The 15,767-nt window shown below is 44.2% G+C and overlaps 1 protein-coding gene across 2 annotated transcripts in view; it reads right to left on the minus strand.

The window, feature by feature from the left end:
* magi1b (membrane associated guanylate kinase, WW and PDZ domain containing 1b) overlaps positions 1–5,481 on the minus strand; it is an 86,294-nt gene extending 80,813 nt beyond the window's left edge. For both annotated transcript variants that reach the window (XM_084464306.1, XM_084464305.1), the window contains exon 1: positions 4,654–5,481. In XM_084464306.1, the coding sequence (XP_084320432.1) occupies positions 4,654–4,951 (298 nt within the window). In that variant the 5' untranslated portion in view covers positions 4,952–5,481. The remainder of the gene's footprint in view (positions 1–4,653) is intronic.
* Between the last annotated feature and the right edge of the window lie 10,286 nt (positions 5,482–15,767).

Raw genomic sequence — 15,767 nt, forward strand, 5'->3', positions numbered from 1 at the left:
CATGCGATGACTGAAGCTGTTCGCTGGTCCAGAAGCAACACATGCTTTCTCAATCAGAAGCGCTCCACCGCTGAGCTTGACCACATCCACCTATCTTTCCAGATGGGCACCGTGGAGGTAATGACAAGTGGAGCCATTGTGAAAAATGCATTGTGCAAGACAATGATGCCATACGCATAAAGGAAGTCTGGCTAGTGAAAATATGAAAGGAAAAAAGGCTTTTGAAGCGCAAATAGAATGTAAAGTAATTGCATTTGTGCTGACAACATGTCAGATATGCATCTATATGCAACACAGTCAGGAAAACAATTCCTGTTCAAAATGAATTTTTTACTTTATACTTTTTTTTTTTTACTTTTTACTTATATAAGTTTTTACTTTATCTGAAGGGATGCTCATTACCTAGATATAAGCACTTACACAATAGGCCACCATCTGTATTAATTATATTCAAGTCCAGTCCTTTCCTAGCTTTGCGCACCAACCCAACACCCCCGGTGGCCACCACAACCACACAAAGCACTCTACAACTCTTTGTGGGGCTGTCATCCATAACCGCCGCCAAGTCACCAACAGGTCACTCATCGAGCCCTTTGAATGGCAGAGTGTCACAAGGGTGTGTGTGTGTGTGTGTGTGTGTGTGTGTGTGTGTGTGTGTGTGTGTGTGTGTGTGTGTGTGTGTGTGTGTGTGTGTGTGTGTGTGTGTGTGTGTGTGTGTGTGTGTGTGTGTGTGTGATGAATTCTGTGAATGTACCAGCAGACAATAGACTCATCCTCTAAATCCTCTTAAATCAGGACAATACGGCCCTCATAAACCCCAAACATATCTTCACATTCTTCGTAGGCGATGGACTCAACTTAATGGGATTTGTGTTATCAGACTCGAGAGCCAGACCGTGATTAAAAAGCACAAGAGGATGATGACGAGTTCTTCACAGCCAGGGTGATAATTAGCCTGGTTAAGGTCCCCGGAGAACCACGGCCACTTTGTTTTGATTTGTGCTATGCCATGACATCAGGGGAAATCAGCTGATGAACAACCGTGATTGGCTTTAACGTTGACCAATCAGTGGAGAGGAAGCAAAGGGGTTAGGGAGAAATCCTACCCAACAGGAACCAAAACACACAGCATCCGGTTTCCTTTACAGTTGAGCTTGAGTAGCACAACACCCCGAATGATACCGTCTTCACTGGGTGGAAACTGGAGTTGTTTGTTTTAATGACAATTTGTTTTAATGTCCACAAATTATCCTCACAATAATGCTATGAGCCCTTAAGCAGTACCCGGTAGTTAGGAAGCAGAAGTCTTGATTTGAGATCCAGAATTCCATAACAGACAGGGTGGAAGCAGACCTTTTGTTCTCTGATAAAGCGCTGCCCTGCGACTAGGCCTGTTCTTAAGGCAAACTTTTTTTTATTTTTTTTTTATACAGCACCGTTTCCTTATATATCCTTAGACTCCCGTTGCCATCGCCCTACTTCCTGGGTGCCCGCCAAAGGCGCAAGCCTTCCTCAGCTTGGGTGGGGCCGGCTCCACTTAATACCGTTTCACTGACCCAAACACACACCAATACTTCAAACATGCCCACACAAACACACACAGCTATGAATTAAGTAGCCGGATGTTTGCATATTAACTTCAGTCTGTGCCCAGAAGGACGAGGCTGTGTGAGACAGGGCATAGTACAGTAGTAGGTTATGCCCTCTCCTGTGGAAACGCATAGCTCACTCCTCCTTTAAAAATAAGGAGGTGATAGAGTATCAAATTCCATCCGAGTTGTTTTGTAATTATAAAATCCAGCCTATAAAGCTAGAGACTGCAGTTTGTTCTATTAATGAGGTTGTAAAGCGATATGAAGGAAGGACAACAGGACTTTAACAATGAAAGGAAATGGAACAAGGATGTCCCTACTTCTCCACTTGAGTATAGGCCATAAATAAGTCAGCTTTGTTCTTGTTATTGTAGCTGACTGAAGATTAACAGACAGACTAGACAAGCATTCCTCACAAGAACCAAAATTGAAGAAAAAAGTCCCACTTTAAAAGTGTCCAATGCACCCAAGATAGTTTCTGGGCCCACACCAGATGGTTAATTGGGATACACCAGATTGTTTCTGGGGACACTCCAGATCGCTTCTGGGCCCACACCATATCATTTCTGGGGGAAATTCTGATACTTTCTGGGGACACATCAGTTATTTTCCAGTTTGTTTCTGGGGGAGACGCAGATATTTTCTGGGGACACACCAGATTGTCTAGTTTCTGGGGAAACCAAGTTTGTTTCGTTTTGTTCGTTTCTGGGGGATCCTCAGACGGGGAGCACGAAAGAAATGCATTACAAAAGATGCATCAATAAATCACTTCAGGGCTTGGCATTGAATTCTATGGAAATAGAAAATAAGTAAATGTACATTTCATCCATCCTGTTTACACACATACACAGAGAAAAACACACACACTTTCCACACGTAAAATGAACAGCAGAGTTCCCCTGGAGCCGTGCAGAGGAGAGGAAGCAGAGCTGCTGTGAGCTTCGTCACAACGCAAAGGTGGAGGAGGAAAGAGGCTTGTCTGACTTCCTGCAGAGAGGGAGGGAAATAAACACTTCCACATGCATGCATGCCAGGAACCCACACACCACACACACACGGAAAAAGACACAGATAAAAAAAAATCAAACACACACATACATACACACAGGCAGAACTATACACATCACAAAGATGCAGACATGCAGAAAAGCGTGTACACCCAGTGCCCCAGAGTAAACACACTGCTGTTCATTAAAAGGGGTAGGGCCGGTTAGCTACTATTGCTACCGTATGCAAGTAAAACCACTCGTGTCCGGAAAAGTAGAGCCAGTACACCCAGTCACGTCATTGTTAATCACCATGATGCAATGCTGCAACAAATTGAAAAAAGACTGAATCCCCAGTAGGCTGATAACTCTTCTGATGAGGGCAGACACAGGGAGGACTAGAAGGGGCAAGAGGAAGCACAACTAGAAACACAAAGCATCACGTCATTCTGGAGAAGTTAAATGTTTGTGAAGTGAGCGAGTGATTAAGCTAGCCAGTAAACCTTTTGGGCATACTTTTGAAGACTGACGCATGAGGTCCATTCAGACTCGGGTTACTCAGTTGAATATTGTCATGAACGCATTTGTTTGTAAATATAAAAGTATGTCGAGGTCAATACCAAACTGCTGGCCCTATGCGCAGGTGTGGGAACCAGAACATGGACTGATTTGGGTATGCCAGTCCCGCTGATACCATATGCAAACATTACTATCAGTGGGGGAGTATCGGTGAGAGACTCTTATCTGTGTAATACAACTAATTCCTGTGTCTGTGTAATTCAACCAATTCCTCTGTCTGTCTGAGAGAGAGATGAAGTCGGCCAACTTTATTGTGGGAGTGTCGAAAACTTCTGACTGGACACTTTAACGTCTGTCTGTTTCTCTTTTTGTCTGTCTCAAGCTGGCGGTCTACAGAATCGCAGTGAGCTAACCATTCACTGTGCCAATAAATCTCCTTAGCCGGCTTCATTAGGTCTGAAGAAAAGACGACCACGTCAGTAGAAATTGGGCCACTATGATTTTACAGATGGCTCTAATTTGCAGAGCATTTCTTCCCAATTAGGGTTGATTGGGGGGGGGGGGGGTCGGAGCGGGGAACTCCCAGTCAGCATTAATTACTCAAACAATTGAAATGGGATCTAATCATGTAGCGGCTCATGACACCTTGATAATGTCACCCAGGAAAATATGTCCTAAGGAAAAGCCTGGAAAGGCGCCAAGTGGATCCTGGCAAAACCATAGGCCCCCCAGGCAACAGATTATCTCTGACTGAATTAGTTTACCTCAGTGTCTAGACTCATTATAAAGTGGAAAAGATGGAAGGGCACCATTGAAGGAAATCCATTAAGGTAACTGATAAAGTCTGCTTTTCTACTTAACATAGTTTGTACATCATGATTGACCCATAAATATTCAATGGGATGATCAAAATACATTCAGAGCTGTGATACTGCTTAGAAAATGTCCCGGATCAAAATGTCCCAGCCAGATTCACATGCTTAGAGTGTGAAACTGACCTAGAAGAGAAACTGTTCTTCTCTATCTGCCAGTACCACCGTGGATCCTGGAAGTAAAGCATGGCTGAGGCCCCAGCTGCGTCCCATCGGCCCCGGCAGCCTGCCTGTCACGCTGGGTGACTGTCAGAGTACTTCAGTGTCAAACCGCAAGACCGTGCCGAGCCGAGCTGACCATGAACTGCACAGTCCGGCCACAGTGACGAGAACGTGTTATCCATTAGTTTTCCACTTGGAAAACCCCCAACGACGACAACAACAACAAGCTTTCAGGGACTTAAGGAAACGGATGCAACACCTTACCTGGCTGCACAGCATCATCACTTGGCTGCTAGTCTGAGGCTGGGCACTGTAAACAGGCGTCTGTCTAGCCATTTTAACCTAGGCCTATTAGTCCTATACTGGTATTCAGCATTAAAACCATGAGTTGGCCTTCTTTAATATGCGTATTTCAAAAGCATACCATAATCCAAACAAATGACTCAATATTTGCAAAAAGGGAGAATCAGGTGTAATGGACTGAGACGGTGCTGTGCTTGTGTCCACTGTTTAACGTCTTACCTTGACTGACAGTTTTCAGCCTGACGGGACCTTTACAGTTCTGTATCACGGTGTACAGGTCGTACAAAGGCAATCCGGATATGGACAGGTTCTCCACCTCCAGTAGCAACTCCCCTTCGATTAGATTCCCAGTGTTGTACACCACGACGTCCTGGTCCAGTCGTCCGATGGTTGCGAACTCCCCGTTCTCCGCGCCCCCGAGGAGGGGCACGCCGAGCTCCCCGCGGGCATCCTTCACCACCGCGCACTCCCTCACCCTGGAGGTCCAGTGGCTTTTCTTTAGCCCCGGTTTAGACATGGTGGGGGAAAGTCTCCAAACACCAAAAACAGGTGGTCTCGCCTACTGTTATGAGACAAACTAATAGGGCTGTGTATGTTCAGCGCAATAAAAACGATATCCAAGTCAAGCGCAGCAAACTTTCTTTCTCTTCCACTGGAACATGAGTGCGTTGTGAGCGTTCACCCAAAACGGGTCGTGTAGGTGAGATCAAGCCATCCCCGGGTCACCGACCGCTTCAAATAGGTGGCTTACCGGCTGGTCGTTAATGTGCAGATAGTATTAATCTCATCTTCTTAAGATCCTGCTTGGTATTAATCCCGCTCCTCCATCGATGTCATCTCGAATCTGCCACCACTGATCCACACACACAGACTCACGCACTTCTTCGGAGTCCACTTAGGTTGTATTTTAACTTTTAAATAGTTTTCTTTCCAACTTACGTCAATACAATTTCTCGTTGACGTATCCGGCTACTTGGTCGGTGGTTTTACGCCGTCCACGAATGCTTTAAACAGGTACAACGTTGTCGTGTGTTTTACCGAACCTCATTCACACTCAGCGCACTGAATGTGTGTGTGTCTGTTGCTACTGAGAGTCTACAGTTCGCGCATGCGCTGTGGTATCCCCAAGGCATGAGGGATATCCTGGCTACACCTATCACATCACAGGGTCCTAGAGCGCCTCGGGTCGACAAAACTGTGTGTGCATGTTGGCATGCTTTATATCAGCTTTCATATACTGGTTATCTCACTGTAAAAAAATATTCTCAATAAAATGTATTATTTTATAGATAATAATCCCTCGAGTGTATGTTTTTTATTCAATGGTTGGTAGCATGAGTCGATGGCTAGTAATCAGTATGTGGTCATTTTAAGTCCTTTGAGGAACTGTGTGTGTGTTGTGTTTTTCAGCATTCCAGCAAATCAGGTCTGATTGGTGGCTGAATGGCAAATCTCACCAGAAACCAAGTATGCGTGTGTGTGTGTGTGTGTGTGTGTGTGTGTGTGTGTGTGTGTGTGTGTGTGTGTGTGTGTGTGTGTGTGTGTGTGTGTGTGTGTGTCATGCCTATCATATGAGTATGTGAACGTCAGATATACCAATAAGATGAGTCACTCTTTGATTGTTATGTCATACTTCTGATACAGCAATGCCAAAATACTACTATAATTTATTTTTCAGTCACTGTTTTGTGTACAACAAGTCAGCAATAATAAGGGCAGAGGAAAGGGAGCATGAGGAGAAGGAACTAAGATGGAGGGAAAGATAGAGGGACAGGCTTCGCACAGCTGGCCCAAAGCATGATGGGAAACAGCAGGTATTGTTTGAGGGGCTCACATGGACAGGCCCATCCTAAAATATCACATCACATCACGTGATTTCATATTATATCATCATACTTCCATCTGCATGCTACTAGTATACTTCCTCTATATACTTTTGTCATCTTTCATTTTATTCACCAATATACAGCGATGATTCCTAACAAAGTGGTCTTTGAGTCTCATGCATAATGTAACACTTTACGTAACGTCTTCAGTCACCCTAATATGATAATAGTGACATTAAAGTGGGGCATTGGCCTCAGAATCATAGGGTTATGAAATAACTTTGTTTATTTAGATGTTTTATTGATGTGATGACTCACAGCCCTGAGGAGGTCTGTGTCTTCATATGTTATATAGTTAATAAAGCACTGGCCGTACCATTTCCACTGCCATGTGTTGACAGGCACGACCTATTAAACACACAGCGGCTCTGCTGTGTATGAAAAGCATTAATGATTTTAATTAATGATATTTCTATTTGGTAGCAGCTTTGTATTCAAAACACAAGTGAGATGAAATCAATAAGACATGAAGAAATATTGAAAGAGAAAGATCGGTGGATAGTCTCTGTGGACTGCAAGGAGAAGGAGATGAGATGGAAAATCAAGAATGCAACAAAAAGTGAAACAAAAGGAAAAAAAAAAGAAGAAAGAAGGGGGCAAAGTTAAAGCTGAATCAGCTCTGACTGGGCAGATGAATGTGACATGGCCAAGAGAAGCAGACAGATCCTGCTCTTTAAACACAGGTCTCTGGAAGGCAAACCTTTAGTACATTTTCCACCCCAAGCGCGAATGACACCATGAAGGATGATACAACTCATATTTGTTTCGCTGTTTTACGAATTTGGAGCATGTTTACACTAATGGATAAGGATATGTGTTTCAAACCATGTGCATCCCCGAGCAAGATGGCTAACTCCTTCAGGGCTCAACAGATGAATCTACAAATACAATAAAAAACACAAAGTCACTTGGCTCTGCTAAATGGAACAACAGTCAGGTCAGTTTGAGTCAACATTGCAGGGTAATAACTGCACATGGCTCTCTTCCCTCTATCATTTTAGGGACCAGCAAGTACACCGTGACCAAACCATCCTCAAAGACATGGCAATAATTATGCCCTGCATCAAAAAACACAGGAAGTGTTTTGTTGGACAAACAAAGGCCAAATATAAGGCTATGTGCGGGTGTGGGTGTGGGTGTGGGTGTGGGGAGGGGGGAAGAAATCATGCTCTACTATGTGTCAGGCATTAGCTTATGTAGACTCCACACCCATCACATAATTGCTGCACACCAGAGACATTGTCCACATTGGGTTGATCTGCTCGGTCTCTCTTACTTACTCTCTCTCTTCTCCCTGAAACGACATATCTCCTCATCTCCCCCCTTCTCCTTCTCTCCATTTTTACTGCTAAGTTAGCATTGCGTTACATAACAAGCCATTACTACTGAGGCATGACTTATGTGTATTCATCAACGAACAACACAAGCACTATAAATTGGCCATTCCCTTTTTATTCTGCCTTTCAATGTCATCGCAATCTGCCTCTTTACCTCTTTGGCCTCGTTTGTTACAATCCAGCAGGAAGATTTATGGGAAATGAGAGGAGAGAGAGAGACACACAAAAAACACACACACACACACACACACACACAGTTAAAGAGAGAGAGCGAGACAAGGAGAGAGCGAGAAAGAGAGAGAGAAAGGGAGAGAAAGAGAAAGAGAGATAGAGGGAGAGAGAGAAAGGGAGAGGGAGAGGAAGAGAGAGTGAAAGAGAGAGAGAGAGAGAGAGAGAGAGAGAGAGAGAGAGAGAGAAACAGGGAGAGAGAGAGAAAGCAAGAGAAAAAAACTTGTTTAAACAAATTCAGGGCTGCAAAGCTCAGTGTTGCCTATGACGATTAGGGATGAATGGCTTTGCAGGAAAAGGCCATCAGATTATCCATCACACAAAGCCAATGACCGTTGGCTTTTGAGGAGCAAGTGTAAGGAGCTTCTTGGTTTAATCAAAGACACACAATCTAGTTCCCCTATACTCCTTACACTTTTTTTCTCTGTATATGAATTATGTCAAAAGGACAATTTCTATAAATTTATTGAATCAGCAGGAGAATATTTTCCTGGGTGACATGAATCAGCCTTGCTCTTTATCCCAGTGCCAGAAATGGGACTCAGCGAATCATACATTTTATTTAGAAAATTTAAGAGCCTGAAATACAGTCAGCAAATTCTCTAGGCTGGCATTCTTCCCAGGCTACGTTATGTTGAATTAAGATGCTGCAAATATGAGATGCTTCCACTGTATTTCTCTGATATACCGCATAGCAGAGACCACCAGAAGTCTTCCTCTCTCTCCCTGTCGGTCTGTCCAATACATTGTCACATCAGTTAATAGAAACCGACCAGGCAAGGCGATTCTTCTTGGTTGGTTCTGAGGTGAGGTTAGGGTTATCCTAATGACTCTGTTTTATCTAGGACAGCAAAAAGCTGGTTATTTGGCTTGTCACTAAAAGTCATATATATTCATGGGAATGGGATGCACCATTAAGGTGTGTGTGCAGGAATATTCTATCTGCATTTGCATGTAAAATGTAAATGTTTAAGCTCAACTTACTATATATTTATATTTATGTAGTCGTACAGATGTATATCAATGGTTATTCAGAAAAAAAGGTTACGATTTGTATGCCTCGCTGAGTGACTCTGAACCAGTTGAATATCAAACTTTTGAATTTAATTATCTCTGTTCTCTCTGCTTTGTGTCTTACTCTCTCCCTCTGTGACCCAACTTATTTTCTTCCTCCTCTTTATGAGTGACAAGATGAGTAAACATGTCCATCTACCTTCAAAGGGGAACCAATTACCACAGACATGTATCAGGTGTGGGCTTAACTATTAAGCTTGAATAAAACCTTTGTTCAAAATCCGACCCACAAGGTGGTGAAAGGAGTTCAAAGTGTTCCCTGAGACCCTGACATATTCATTTAGGCAAAACATATCTTGTTGCATGCCGTGAACCTTGTGTGTTGGGACTGCAGTCTGCAGTAGTGCAGGGACATTCCGAATGGAAGGAAAGGGCTATGCTGGAGCTGAGGCGGCTTGGCTGCATTGAGCTGCTTCTTTAATCCGCTGCAGAGTTGGCACATGATGGTGCATGTTGTGAAACATGTGGGGCAGTAGCGGCAGCATTGAGGTTGAAGGGATTTGGGATTTGGTTCTCCTGACCTGGAGTCATGATACGGGCCAGTGGCATGTGCATATGTTCAATCCAAGTCTGAGTCAATGCACAATGCTGAGTCAATGCACCCTAAAGGTTTACCTTAAAAGGTTGTTTCCTCAAAGCACTGCTCTGGTATTTTTCTTTGCATTGTTGAGGCATCTATAGCTTGCCACATCGTAGCTACAACTGAAGTCTTGTAGTTAACACAGTAAAGCTAAATAGAATATAAGACTTATTTATGTGCTGCTTTACACAAAATATTTTATTCAACATTAAACATAACATCAAACACGTGTATTTGTGAAATCACTCATAACATCTAACTATTTATAGTATGCTTAACACTTCAAGGTTTTTTCTAGCAAAATCAGGAAGCAAAATTCATGTCCACATGACCACAGGATGACACACAGTTATCGCCTTGTTGCCGCAACAACAAATCATTCATCAAAGTCACACACGCACACACACGCACACTCACTCACACACACATACACACAACCTTTGTGGAATGCAAAAATAGAGTTGGCCCCTCCCAGGGGTGTGAGTACTCTCTCCACGTCAACGTCACGTCAACACGTCAACGTCAACTTGTTGTCCAGCAGGTCTGATCACATTACTGGCAGCTCTGTCAACCCTACCACAACCATGACGTGAGCACCTTTGTTTCCTATACCGGGGCGCGCAGACTTTGTGCACTAGGCTACATAAGTTTATTACAAGAGAGCAGATACATAATTAGTGTTATGAGCCACACCCAAGGGGTATTCCATCAACCAGGCTAAGCGCAAAGCCGGGCTTATTTCGCTTAGCCGGGCTTCTTTCAGCTAGAGTTGCGTTCCATGAATGTGACTTAAGGGAATCTCCGCTAAGTAACCATGGTCATTTATCCGACCAAACTAACCTGGTCGGGAGCAGGTTAACTGTCAGGCTAACTTGAGCGGTGTTTCAGAGAAATCCATCTGTCAGCAACAATTGTACCATCAGAAGGTTCCGCCAAGCCTAGTCCTCGCAATTTTGTCATAAATGTACATATATGAAGTACAAACAGCGTATATTTTCACTAAGGGTCTAAGATTAAATGATGCAAATGAAATAATTCAATGAATTGTTATCTATTATTACTGTGGCTGTTTTTTCAACACATTTTTACACAAATCTATGTATTATCGCGTAAATCAGGAATCAGCGGCTGGGTGAATGGTCTAGCACTTACCCTGTGATAGGTGCGACCCGAGTTCACGTCCAGAGTATTTCATAGTATTCTTGGCGTTGGCTTCATTTTGTAATTCCCTATAATTCCCTAATTAAGAATATTCAAAGAAATGAAAAAAAAATGGCATGAAAAGTTATTTGATTTCTCTAGTAATCCTTCCTATATTACTAATTGCGTGGGGATAGAACCCCGGACGACCGCGTGCAAGTACGACACGTTAACTCAAGACTATCTCCCTGCTTTCAAATCCATGGTCAATATTAAATTAAAATATGTTACGCTTAATACTACTTATGCATTTAACAGATCGCCGATTTTTGTGCCAGGCAGCCTCCCTGTTTCTATTAATGGTTACGGTGTTCCCTTTTTGAGTTAGCCTATTGTATGCTTGTACTCCTCATAGACCTCCACAAGCAGCTTCTGTTCGCCGCTGGAAAAGATCCCGTTCGGTCCTTTTCGGACATTTGATCCATGATTCGACATTCACGGTTATGGGCTGGTTACATATCTCGTGAACGCGTGTAATCCAGGATAACGTTAGCCTGGCTTGAACTAACCTGAGCAAGGCGCGGCTGAACTGCGTTGATGGAATGGCTTAAGCCTCAAGTGGAAGTTGGCGCTAGTTCTAACCGGGCTTAATCAACTAAGCGCCACTTTCGTTAGCGACTTTGATGGAATACCCCTCTGGAAGTGCTATCATGTTTCACCACATTAATAGTAGCAGACCCATATTTAGTGTTATGAGTAACACCTGCTTTTGTCCTACGATGACACATCTGTGCAAAGGATCGACTATCCTGTGTTAATACGGCAGTTAGATGGAGGAGGGTCTGGAGGAGAGTCTAGTGGTACGGGTGTTCGACCCCCAGCCAAAAGGTTATGGGGTTCCCACCCCAATGTCAGAAGGCTAGCTGTAGCGTCCCCCTATGGGCTCATTGAAGACACGTCTCAACTGAATTCCGTGTAAGTGGCTTTGGATAGAAGTGTTTGCTGGAGGACTTAGCAGCATTGAAAGTGCTCAACTGATGCCGAAAACCCCCGGGGCCATCGGGTGAAGCACCCTAATGAGGATGCCAAAACAAACATGTGCAGAGATGCTACCCCAGCTAGGGTCATGTGGGTGGGTGGGGATGAGGACATGGTTGAATGAAGAGCAGATGTTGCATGCTAAAATGAGTGCTAAAGTTCGTTGACCCATTATCTTTTATGTAAAGCAGGGTTAAAAACAGGATCAAGCCGTTTGTTTGTTGTTACTCTAAAGATGATTAACTAAATAATGCCACTGTCTACTGGCCTGGTCTGTCAGGGGGCCAAAAGGAAAGGAATCAATGTTTCATAATGATGACAGATTTTTCTGAATGAATGCCATTTATCATCAAGACCAAACCAGAACTCTGCTATTACTAAGGCATTCCCCTCCTTGTCTATCTCTCTCCTCTGTGACATCCATTAAGACAAATTATTATTCATAGGTGTCTGTGCATGCGCCATATGTTAGGATTTACATGCATCACTCATTTAATTTGTGCATTTATTTATTAAATAAATAATGCCACTGTCTACTGGCCAGTCCGTCAGGGAGCCAAAAGGAAAGGAATCAATGTTTGATAATGGTCTGTATTTATATTGGACGTCACACAGACGGGTCGAAATATAATTGAACAGTATGAGATATATATCGACAGAAAGATGGATAGATTGATGTACGAAATGATAGATAGATAGATAGGTGGGCTGACACAGGGGCAGACATACAGACAGATGGTCGGATGGATGAAAAGAGAGAGCTACAAACAGAAGAGAGTACACTGTCTGCAGAGCACATGATGAGCCAGGATGAGATCATGGGTGCCGCGTTTGGGTGTAACCGAATAAATTCAGCACGTCACAACTCAACACATCACAGAACCAGGGTTTTATTTTCCCAGCATGCTCCACTCAAGGCGCCCACTTGGCCCAACGGATGGCGTGCGAGGAATGACGCTGCATGTTACTGTGAGATCCAGCCCTGGTGACAAGCCTTCCGCTGTGGATACACTTGGCTGCTGGCATTCTGCCTCACTGACGTCTTTGTGAACACATGATTAGCCAGGCTCCCAATGCACAGTTCATCTTCAACAACAGGTCTGCATGCTGTCTTAACTGTACACAAACCACTGGGAACATAAAAGGGCAATGACTAGTTACATGACATGGTTTCATTTAGACCATTTCCCTTGATTGAACAATTTGGAGCACTGGTCTCATGTCAATCATAGGCTATGTAAATATTCAATCTATTTCAAGGAAGTGTCTCATAGGGCTGGCTGATTTTTCTGAATGAATGCCATTCATCATCAAGACGAAACCAGAACTCTGCTATTACTAAGGCATTTCCCTCCTTGTGACATCCATGCATCGCTCATTTAATTTGTGCATTTATTTCCATTCAGGTTTACGCATAATGTTGTGACATGTTGTGTCTATTCAGTGTGAGAGACCAAGTGTGAGAGAACAAGCCAACCCTCGAATGGCTGGCTTTGGGATGATAGCACATTACAACAACACATCACCAGAGAGAGAGAGAGAGAGAGAGAGAGAGAGAGAGAGAGAGAGAGAGAGAGCGAGAGAGAGAGAGAGAGAGAGTGACAGAGAGATCCCACACTTCCTGTATAATCAGTAGTAGTTGCTATTATTAATTAATGAAATAGTTAATGTATCTCTAGCATCCTCTATGCACAGGAACCCTCTGTACCTGCGTGTGTACCTGTCCAGCACCCGTGTGAATCCATCCAACCAAGCCCTCTCCTTCCTGGGACTCTATGCTTTCCATGCTTCACAATAAAAAAGATACACATGTATTGCATTGATTCCTTCACTCGCTGTGGTTAAGTGAAGCAATTCAAGTTTCCGTGGTAAAAAAGTGTGTCCTTTTGATGTGGCTGCCCTTGGGAATGTGTTTACAACAGCAGGCATGGGGGGGCAGGTCGCTCACACATGCACACACTCACACACACACACACACACACACACACCCACACACACACACACACACACACACACACACACACAGATAACAATCTGGACGCAATCGCTGGAGTGTTGAAATACCTGTCACACGGTAGCTTAAAACAGAACGCCATTGTTAGATGGCTGACCTTGCATCAGTCCCAGTTCACAAGGCAGCAGGTTCAGGACCAGAGCAGCAGGTTCAGGACCAGAGCAGCATGTTCAGGATCAGAGCAGCAGGTTCAGGACCAGAGCACCAGGCAGCAGGTTCAGGACCAGAGCACCAGGCAGCAGGTTCAGGACCAGAGCACCAGGCAGCAGGTTCAGGACCAGAGCACCAGGCAGCAGGTTCAGGACCAGAGCAGCAGGTTCAGGACCAGAGCACCAGGCAGCAGGTTCAGGATCAGAGCAGCAGGTTCAGGATCGGAGCAGCAGGTTCAGGACCAGAGCAGTATGTTCAGGACTAGTCCACCAGGCAGCAGGTTCAGGACCAGGGACAAAGCATTCTGGGAAGATTCTTGTCTCCGCAACCATGTCTGGTCCTCACAGCACCGTTAAGGGAGATTTGGTCCTTCTAGACTCTCAGTCACTCTCTTCCCTGCATTTCCATCAAGCTTCAGTCCAGATCAATTTGAAAGGTAAACATGCGTCCTGCCGACATGTCGACGTTTTTCCATTACAAGAATAAAGCACCTCTTAGACTTCTCTTTAAGAGAACATTTGTTAAAAGCTTCCTCTGTTCTCTATTCCCTGTTATGTCCCAATGGACCCTTGTCCCATGATCAGTCAACTCTTGGGCACACACACACACACACACAAACACACACGCACACACACACACACACACACACACACACACACACACACACAAGCGCGCACATACACTCTCTCACATGCATACACATGCACACCAGACAAATTCACAAATGTACACACCTCCCTGTGGACTTCATAGGAGCCAGTGGAACCTGGACCGCATCCAAAACACACCAGCTCCATGCTTTCTTTATTTTCTTCACATATAGTACTATTAGCCCTTTCCTATTGCCTCGAGTCCGGCTGCCTGGAAATCAGCTCTTTCAAAGAAAAGCAGATACAATCCATCTTGAGGGCAGCTTGACTAAAGTCATGTTATTTTTTCCCACCACCACCATCACCACTACACCACCACCACTCCCACTACACCACCACCACCACTACCACTACACCACCACCACCACCACCACCACCATATCAAGAGCCAACATGCGAGGGGAACATTGCGAGGTGTTATCAATGAAGGCTACAGGCCTCATGTTTTTAGTTTCTATTAACAGCGGGAGACGATTGAAAAACATTTGTCCTCCCCCTCTTCTGCCTTTTTTTGTGTTATTGTAGCTAGTAGAAGAGCAGTGAGCTACCATGGTGGAGTCAGTATGCAGCCATCTGTGCACAGCTACTCTGAAGCATATGGGAACTTCTTCTGTCGGAATGCCGGCTGCTCCCGTCTCCTGGATTTAACAAGACCAGGCTCCGTTCCATCAAGAAATACATAAATAAAAGACGGAGGGAAAAGATGGAGAAGATCTTAACAAAGCTTTATTCTCGGCCATTGGAAATTGATCCAGTGTCTCGGTCTGTTCCGAACACTGAAAAGGGACGGAGAGGGGGATTGAGTGTGAGTGTGTGTGTGCGCGCATATATGTGTGTGTGTGTGTGTTTGTGAGGTGGGGGGGAGGGGGGGAGTGCAGTGGCTTCAATCATACACGGGGTGGGAGATTATGTTTAGTGATTGACACCCACCGTCTAGCATGTGTCATTACGTGTGAAACGATTTGACATCTGCTCCACATTCGCTGTTACTCGGCTGTAATGACAAAATTTCATAAATCATACCGTACATTGTTTCAGAGCGCTTGTTGCATCACGGACCCCCGCTATGTAATGGTATTGCTAGCGAGATGTGAGTGGGTAGCCATTTGTCAACCCCATTATAAGGTCAGCATAAGTCAAAGTCTGTCATCGTCTCAGATGCATGACGACACAAACTGCAAAAAGTGGCAGAAATACAAAAGTCACTGTAACTAAAGACAATTTAAGACAACATAT

Source organism: Micromesistius poutassou (assembly GCF_964030765.1).
Source record: "Micromesistius poutassou genome assembly, chromosome: 2".
Classification (NCBI taxonomy): domain Eukaryota; kingdom Metazoa; phylum Chordata; class Actinopteri; order Gadiformes; family Gadidae; genus Micromesistius; species Micromesistius poutassou.